Source organism: Oncorhynchus kisutch, linkage group LG25, assembly GCF_002021735.2.
Source record: "Oncorhynchus kisutch isolate 150728-3 linkage group LG25, Okis_V2, whole genome shotgun sequence".
Lineage (NCBI taxonomy): Eukaryota > Metazoa > Chordata > Actinopteri > Salmoniformes > Salmonidae > Oncorhynchus > Oncorhynchus kisutch.
In genome coordinates this window covers 20,908,807-20,918,301 of record NC_034198.2, presented here as the reverse complement: position 1 = coordinate 20,918,301, position 9,495 = coordinate 20,908,807, and the positions used below count along the sequence as shown (strand labels likewise).

The 9,495-nt window shown below is 40.7% G+C and overlaps 1 protein-coding gene across 1 annotated transcript in view; it reads right to left on the bottom strand.

Annotated features, from left to right (window-relative positions):
• Positions 1–3,027: 3,027 nt before the first annotated feature.
• The window catches only part of snx29 (sorting nexin 29), a 106,596-nt gene continuing 100,128 nt past the window's right edge, over positions 3,028–9,495 (bottom strand). The window contains exons 20-21 of the mRNA XM_020460609.2: positions 7,274–7,413; positions 3,028–4,714 (exon numbers count right to left, since the gene is read on the bottom strand). Of these exons, the coding sequence (XP_020316198.1) occupies positions 4,585–4,714; positions 7,274–7,413 (270 nt within the window). The 3' untranslated portion in view covers positions 3,028–4,584. The remainder of the gene's footprint in view (positions 4,715–7,273; positions 7,414–9,495) is intronic.

Sequence of the window (9,495 nt, the reverse complement as noted above, 5' to 3'; positions counted from 1 at the left end):
TTTGTTTTTTATGGCAAACAAATTCAAGCGCCTACAGTTTTCCAAATGTGGAACTTTCAATGTGATTGGGTTCTATGGTCAGATAAGACCAAAATAGAGCTTTTTGGAAACAAACACCAGAGGTAGATTTGGCGTAGACAGAAAAATAGAAAAGTACTTCATCCCCACTGTGAAGTATGGTGGTGGATCTTTGATGTTGTGGGGCTGTTTTTCTTCTAATGGCCCTGGACAAATTGCTAGGATACATGGTATCCTGGACTCCATCAAGTACCAGCAGATATTAAATCAAAACCTGACTACCTCTGCTCGGAAGCTTTTCACTGGGCCGTGGTTAGATCTTCCAGCAGGACAATGACCCAAAGCACACCTCATAATCAACACAAAAATGGTTAATTGACCACGGAATCAAGGTTTTGCCATGGCCATCCCAGTCCCCTGACCTAAACCCCATAGAAAACCTGTGGAATGAGTTGAAGAGGAGAGTCCACAAGCGTAGACCTTGGGAATCTGAAGGATTTGGAGAGATTCTATATGGAGGAATGGTCTCAGATCCCTTGCCATGTGTTCTCCAACCTCATTACGAATTATAGGAGAAGACTCAGAGCTGTTATCTTGGCAAAGGGAGGTTGCACAAAGTATTGAATGAAGCGATGCCAATAATTGTGGCACACATACAGTTGAAGTCGGAAGTTTACATACACTTAGATTGGAGTATTTAAAACTCGTTTTTCACCCACTCCACAAATTTCTTATTAATTAACAAACGATAGTTTTGGCAAGTCGGTTAGGACATCTACTTTGTGCATGACACAAGTCTTTTTTCCAACAATTGTTTATAGACAGATTATTTAACTTATAATTCACTATCACAATTCCAGCTTGTGTAAGGCTACCCAAAACATTTGACCCCAGTTAAACAATTTAAAGGCAATGCTATCAAATACCACCCTGCACACCACTGCTGGTTTGCTTCTAAAGCTAAGCAGGGTTGGTCCTGGTCAGTACCTGGATGGGAGACCAGATGCTGCTGGAAGTGGTGTTGGAGGGCCAGTAGGAGGCACTCTTTCCTCTGGTCTAAAAAAAAAGAAATATCCCAATGCCCCAGGGCAGTGATTGGGGACACTGCCCTGTGTAGGGTGCTGTCTTTCAGATAGGACGTTAAACGGGTGTCCTGACTCTCTGAGGTCAATAAAGATCTAATGGCACTTATTGTAAGAGTAGGGGTGTTAACCCTGGTGTCCTGGCTAAATTCCCAATCTGGCCCTCGAACCATCACGGTCACCTAATAATCCCCAATTTACAATTGGCTCATTCATCCCCCTCATCTCCCCTGTAACTATTCCCCAGGTCGTTGCTGCAAATGAGAACGTGTTCTCAGTCAACTTACCTGGTAAAATAACGGATAAATAAAAAAAGACAAAATAAATACTAATTGAGGGTATGTACATTTCTGACCCATTGGGAATGTGACAAAATAAATAAAAGCTGAAATAAATCATTCTCTCTACTATTATTCTGACATTTCACATTCTCAAAATAAAGTGCTGATCCTAACTGACCTAAGACAGGGATTTTTTACAAGGATTAAATGTCAGGAATTGTGAAAAACTGAGTTTAAATGTATTTGGCTGAGGTGTATGTAAACTTCCGACTTCAACTGTATATTTGAGAAAAATATTTGTTTTATGATAAGAATGTATTTTTTCTTTCAATTATTTTACTTTAATTAAAGGTTTGATTTTTGTGAATATTATGAATGAGGATAAACAATAAAGAAAAACATTTCACTGCCAGTTTTACTCATATTTACCAAGGTTTCCAATATTAGTCAAGGCACTGTATCTGTAAAGTCCCTCAGTCGAGCAGTTATTTTCAAACACAAATTCAACCACAAAGACCAGGGAGCTTTTCCAATGCCTCGCAAAGAAGACACCTATTGGTAGATAAAATAAATAAATAGAAGCAGACATTGAATCGAGCATGAAGTTATTAATTAAACTTTGGATGGTGTATTAATACACCCAGTCACTACAAAGATACAGGCATCCTTTCAAACACAGTTGCCGGAGAGGAAGGAAACCACTCAGGGATTTCACCATGAGGCCAATGGTGACTTTAAAACACATACAAAGTTGAATGGCTGTGATAGGAGAAAACTGAGGATGGATCTACAACAGTGTAGGTACTCCACAATACTAACCTAAATGACAGAGTGGAAAGGAAGGAAAAATATTCCAAAACATGCATCCTGTTTGCAACAAGGCCTAAAGTAATACTGCAAAAAATGTGGCAAAGCAATTGACTTTTTGCCCTGAATACAAAGTGTTATGTTTGGGACAAATCCAATACAACACATTGCTGAGTACCACTCTCCATATTTTCAAGCATAGTGGTGGTGGCTGCAGCATGTTATGGGTACGCTTGTAATCGTTAAGGACTGCCAAAGGTGATTCTAACATGTATTGACTCAGGGGGTTGAATACTTATTTAATTAAGATATATTAGTGTTTTATTTTTCATATCATAAAAAAATATATAATGTTCTTCCACTTTCACCATTCAAGTATTTTGTGTAGATTGTTGACAAAAAATTACAATGAAATCGATTTTAATCCTGCTTTATAACACATCAAAATGTGGAAAAAGTCAAGGGGTGTGAATACTTTCTGAAAGCACTGAACATACTGTATATACGTTGATGTCTTTATCTAGCCTTTATTTAACTAGGCAAGACATTTGACCTAGATAGTTTGTGTGTATGTATTGATGTGTAGGCTACATGTGCCTTTCTGTTTAAAAATGGATGTAGTTCTGTCCTTGAGCTGTTCGTGTCTATTAATGTTCTGTATTATGTATTCTGTATTGTGTTTCATGTTTTGTGTTGGACCCCAGGAAGAGGTGCTGCTGCTTTTGCAACAGCTAATGGGGATCCTAATAAAATACGCCCCCAAAAATACATTGATCCAATTAATTTACATAATGTTCATGCCCTTAATGAATCATCAATAACAATAACAACACCATTGGTATGTATGTAGAGTATGAACCCCTTTATTCATTAGTCTCTCTGTGCCACTGTCTTTTAAGGCAGATTGTTAGGCTAAAAGGTAGGACAGAAGGTACAAGAGAAGCCCTCCAAAGACAGGAGCGTTGTGGAGGGCCAGGAGTTTTTCTTTCTCCTGACCATGTGACCTGATAGGGCAACACTTTGGGCTCTAGTCGTGAAATGACCAGGAAACACTCTAGGCTCTAGTTACAGCCTACAACTAGGGTCCAGAGTTTCTCCTGGTCAGGACACATGATCTGGGGAAAAACTCCTGGTCCTAGCCATGAGACACAAACAGGAAATGAACCTTAGTAGCGGTCCTGTAGAAGTGGCAACGACAACATAATTTAATGTCTGAGTAGAAAGAACAGCTAGATCAATTGAAGTGCTTTGTTATGAATAGAACCAGGGTCCTGTTTCTCCATTTCAAGTTTAACAAACAATATGTAACAGCAGTGCTGTTTGTCTGGGTGAATGAACAAAAAATACATTTGATGTTTATCATTAATAATTTATATTTGTGCGTCGAAATAAGATTGGTAATCATTTCATCATTTGCTCCTATTATTGATGTGTGCATACTGATTTACAGTCTTCCCCAGTGCGTTATCATCTGCATCTTCCTGTTTAAATCTCATTTTAACAGTTCTGATTGGACAGCTGACTGGGGGGCGGTCACAAGAACAACTACCACCACATGCAATCTCTTATTTTTTCTCCCGAAGTAATCTCTATACTTTAGTAATATGTATGTATTTAGGATTTCTATTTCATACAAGTTAAAGCAGTGTACAAACTGCATCTGTAAATGACTTTTCATGCACTTGATCAAGCGGCTTCTCTTCAAGTGTTACCCAACTGTAAGACATTCATCTATGATCTATTTACTGTTAAGTCTCCTGCTAAGTCACATTCAGTCCACAATCATTGGGGCGTCTGGATAATCAGTCCAGCAGTAATATTTGTATTAAAAGTCCTTAAATTGTGTGAGGGAATATGCAATTGTGCACATTATCGTATGGTAACAGATTGGCAAAATAAATATAAAAGATGAATGCTCATTGCCTTGGTTAATGTTAGGCAAAAGGATGATGTCAAAATAAAAAAAATGGCACCGAAATGCTGACATTGACCAAGAAAACACCTGTTAGTTTTGTTTGAAGAACACTTGTCTCTGTCCCCACACCTCAATGCAAAAAAAGCTAGAAAACACTGTAGGTACCATGACCATGATACAGTTTCACTACAAAACTGAGTAAAATCAGGGAACAGTCCTCCCATCTTGTTTTAATGCTTGTCCGAGGCCCAGTTAGTCCATGTGTGGTCTTTGAGTGAATCCTCCGTTCAGGAGAGCAGGCATAGTTTGCCTCTGGGGTTCTCCGAAATAGAGGATAAAAGGCCCTGCTGTTGCCTCTCCCCTCCATAACCTCCACTGTCCGTCTCTCTCTCAGGCTCTGAGTTAGTCCAGGAGCAGGAAGTACCCCTCAGTATCAGAAAATCAAAGAAAAGGTAAAAGGTCAGAGTGTAGAGGGTAGAGGTTAGAGGTCGCCACTCTGGGGCTCTGGGTTGCGGCCCTCCTGGTTGCGGTTGCAACCCAGTCTGGGGAATCGTGACGAGGCTTTGGACCGGGCTGTCTTACTGCTCCCCTCGCTGGCCACTGGTGTGTCCCTGGGAGGAGACAAAAGGTCAAGAATTCAGCAAAGGAAACCAGAGGTTAGTAATGCCACTTAGGGTTTTTATTTTATTATTGGCACCAACCAGAACTTGAGGCTGGAACGTGAACTGTGTTCCTGTGAATGTGCCACTTTCGGCAGAACGCGCTGGCTGCTGACACTAAGGGCGACACTTTTGGGGTGAGGTGAGACCGAGTCACCTCCCAAGAAAGGAGTGATGACAAGTGAAGCTTTTGAAGAATCAGGTTCTAATCTCTCTCTTCATCTCAGCCCCCGTCCTAACCAGGTGCCCACTCAGTCATTCATAAAAGAAAGGTCACCATTTTGGATGAGTCATCAATGGCTAAGACAGCTCTACTGTTAATGTAGATATCATCAACTCAGCTCTTTATTCAGCAGAAGAATGGCACCGGAGGGGATGGCTGCCGTTTTACGGGCTTCTAACCAATTGTGCTATTTTGTGTGTTTTTTCCCGCATTGTTTATAACTTATTTTGTTGATGAAGACCGAAAAGAGCTTCTGGATATCAGAACAGCAATTACTCACCTCAAACTGGACAAAGATAATTTTTTATGAGTCAGACTCAAAGGATATAATGTTCCCAGACAAGGCCCAAACCCCCATCATTCACATGAAGAAAAGAAAGAAATACATATGGCGGAGATCAGGATGCCTTGTGAGAATTAGTCGGCGAGTGGGTAACCCACCTCTACCATCCATTCTATTAGCCAACTGTCACACCCTGATCTGTTTCACCTGTCCTTGTGATTGTCTCCACCCCCCTCCAGGTATCGCCCATCTTCCCCATTATCCTGTGTTCTCTGTTTGTCCGTTCCCAGTTTGTCTTGTTTGTCAAGTCAACCAGCGTTTTGTTTCTCAGCTCCTGCTTTTTCCCAGTCTCTCTTTTCTCGCCCTCCTGATTTTGACCCTCACCTGCCTGACCACTCTGCCTGACCCTGAGCCTTCCTACTGTCGTGGAAATTCAAATTCAGTACTGGTATCCACAGGCGACCGCTACCTCTCAGATCATAGGCAGGTCCAGCTGCTCAATAATAAACATGAATCACCATGAGATCTCAATTTCTGATCTCCTGTGCACAGTTTACCCAGATCTTCAGGAGCGGTCAACAGGTGAAGTTGCAGATCACCTCCTTGTCGCCAAGAATGTTGTGGAAATTCAGTACTGAGAGAGACTTGGTCATTTCTTCAAACAATCATCTTTACTTAATATCGATTAATTATTGACATAATGAAGCCGTCAGCCCAGAAGTCTTGACTGTCGGACCGAGTTCTTGAACCATACAGAGAATACTGTGTCTTTATATACCAAACCTAAAAATGCTTCAACCATGGCTGGCTCCAACCTTCCAATATAGTTTGGGCTCATCCTGTCTTTATCTGCCCCTGGCGTTATCTTAACCCCCAACTCTGGCCTAATTTCCTAGATGCCAGGATGTCTAAGAACCACTGAGGCCTTTGTTCTACTCTTCTCTATCCCAGTCACAATCACCCCACATCCTGTCACTGGAATGCCAGCTGTCGGTTTTATCACCAGGTCAATCAATGTCCACGACACCCAGACTAGCTGCAGGAAGCTAGAGTGGACACCATAAAACTCAGCATTAGCAGGACAGACATATCTTACTGTTTGTTAAGTAAATAATTGTTACATATCCAACAAATAAAGTGAATACATAATTTTTCCCTCACACTACCAACCTGTACCTTTGTACCTTTGCCCCCCACTGGATTTTCTACCGCTGCTCCTTACCAGCTTCTACCCCCAAGCCATAAGACTGCTGAACAATTCATCAAATTTCCACCCGGACTATTTGTATTGACACCCACCCACCCTTTGTTTTTACACTGCTGCTACTTGCTGTTTATTATCTAAGCATAGTCACTTTACCCCTACCTACATGTACAAATTACCTTTACTAACATGTACCACCCAACATTGACTCGGAATCGGTACCCCCTGTATATAGCCTCATAATTTATTTTTTTACTTTAGTTTATTTAGTAAATATTTTCTTAACTCTATTTTCTTAACTGCATTGTTGGTTAAGGGCTTGTAAGTTAGCATTTCACAGTAAGGTCTACAACCTGTTGTATTCGGCGCATGTGACAAATCAATTTTTTTTTGATCATTTTATCTCAGCGTTTTAGAACCTCTGTGTTATGACTATCAGCTGCTACAGGACAGAATTATTGTTGGGATCTGTGATTGGTCGTGCTCACCGAGTGGTCACAGCCTCAATTGGTGTGAATGATGCAGGAAATGACTGGATGCTATGACTGAGCTGGCACAAGAAGTCACTTTCAAGGTGTTCACAAAACAATTAGCATTATCTATCGCACACGCACACAGATGTGTCAGGCAATGTATTATTATGAAGCACTTTGTGAAATGGGTGTTTTCCCCATCTGACATTGCACACTCTGACGCATGTACACACACACACACACACACACACACACACACACACACACACACACACACACACACACACACACAGACACACACACAGACACACAGAGTGGGGTCACTCACTGGCAGAAGGGCAGCAGCTGCAGCAGGGTCTCCTTGGTGGGTTTAGCAGAGAACTCTGGCAGGGTCTGGATCAGCTTGTTCAACACCATCCTCAGGTACGACTGGAGCTGTTTCCTACGCTCCTCTACAAACTTGGCATCCTAAGGAGAAGAGAGGACAGAGGCAAGGGAGACATTAAAACTGTACCATACAGAATGAGAGGGAAAGTACAGGTAGGAGTTATAGATAAGTGTGTAGGGTAAGTGGGTGGAGAATGATGCCAGCTGTCAGATTAGATAAGGTCCCAGCTGCCATGTCTCATTTAATGGTTTGTTTGCATGGAAATGTAACACCTCCCTTTCTCTGTCTCTCTTACTCAGTGACACACTGAGCCTCTCTCAGTCCTTGTCTCTAGCCCCTATGCTCTGTGGATGTCAAAATTCCAATCAATCAATTGAAAACTGTGGCTGTACAATGTAACACTTATGAAGTTTATATATAAGAACCATCAGAAAAATGTTAAATTAACACTTTTCAAAGCGTTGCTCTTTTAACACTGTCATAGTGTCCTTTTCCTTACTCCAATGGTGTACATACTATTACAGTAGGTGACGACAACTGTGTTGTCCAACTGATACTTTTCAACACCAGTGGCATTCACATTTTACAACTCAGTGTGAAAGGTACACTGCTATGGTGTTCAAAGATACCGTGAATTTAACTTCTTGAGTGTAGGGGGCAGGATTTTAGTTTTTGGCTAGAAAACGTACCCATTTGAAACTGCCTAATTCTCAGGCGCAGAAACTAGAATATGCATATAATTAGGATAGAAAACACTCAAAATATTGTCTGTGAGGATAACAGAACTGATATTGCAGGCGAAAACCTGAGGAAAGCTCTCTGTTCCATTGGATGCATTGCCTCCATTTAAAGGGATATCAACCAGATTCCTTTTCCTATGGCTTTCTCAAGGTGTCAACCGTCTTTAGACATAGTTTCAGGCTTTTATTTTGAAAAATGAGCGAGAAAGATAACATCGCGTCAGTGGATAGCTGGGTGTTCGCAGAGTTTTGCTTGCACAACAGAGTGGGGCAGCCATTGTCTCTCCCTCTCCTATTGAAAAAGCGACAGTCCCAGTTGATATATTATAGATGATATATTTAAAAAACAACCTGAGGATTGACTATAAAAAACGTTTGACATGTTTCTGTGGACATTACGGATACTATTTGGAATTTTCGTCTGCGATGTCGTGACCGCTCGAGCCTGTGGATTTCTGAACATAAAGCGCCAAACAAATGGAGGTATTTTGGATATAAAATAATCTTTATGGAACAAAAGGAACATTTATTGTGTAACAGGGAGTCTCATGAGTGCAAACATCTGAAGATCATCAAAGGTAAGCGATTTAATCTATTGCTTTTCTGACTTTCGTGACCAATCTACTTGGCTGCTAGTGTTTGTAATATTTTGTCTACTGAGAGAGATGTTTTTACATAAATGCTTGTTATGCTTTCGCCGAAAAGCTGTATTGAAATCTGACACGCCAGGTGGAATAACAACAAGCTAAGCTGTGTTTTACTATATTACACTTGTGATTTAATGAAAATTAAATATTTTAGTAGCATGTATACGGAATAATTAAAGTATTAAACATAAGTTCAACTAGGTTGGACTGGGAGGGAGAGAAATGTGTGTGTATGTGTGTGCCTAAGAAAATACAGAGAACAATTCAACTGTGTTTGACTCAACCTGGCTAGAACTCTGAGTAACTTATGATAGGAAAGGGAGTACTTTTCATGGTTTCCCTAATCTCGGGGGAATGGAACTGTCGGCTGGGTAGTGATACACAGTGGTGAGAACTCTGGAGAAGGATACAACTCACCTACTATTTGTGTGTATGTATGTGTGTAAGTAAGGAGCGAGGTATAAGATGTATGTCTTTGTATAATGGACTTCAGAGTGCTCTCGTGATTAAACATTACAAACTCTGGGTTGCAGACTAAGTAGATTAATTGAAGTTTATGAACATTGATAAAATTCTCATAACACAGTCTCCTACTTTTTCTAGCTGTCTGCCTTTCCAATGAATTGTAGAGTTTCCACCAATGGCTATGTTTGTTAGACAGACACGGTTGTTGCATTCATTCACTTAAGTTAATGTGAGTGAGTGCTTAAGTAATTGTGTTATCATTCAAATAAAACACTTTAGGACAAAGCATGTTATTTATATATATATAGTA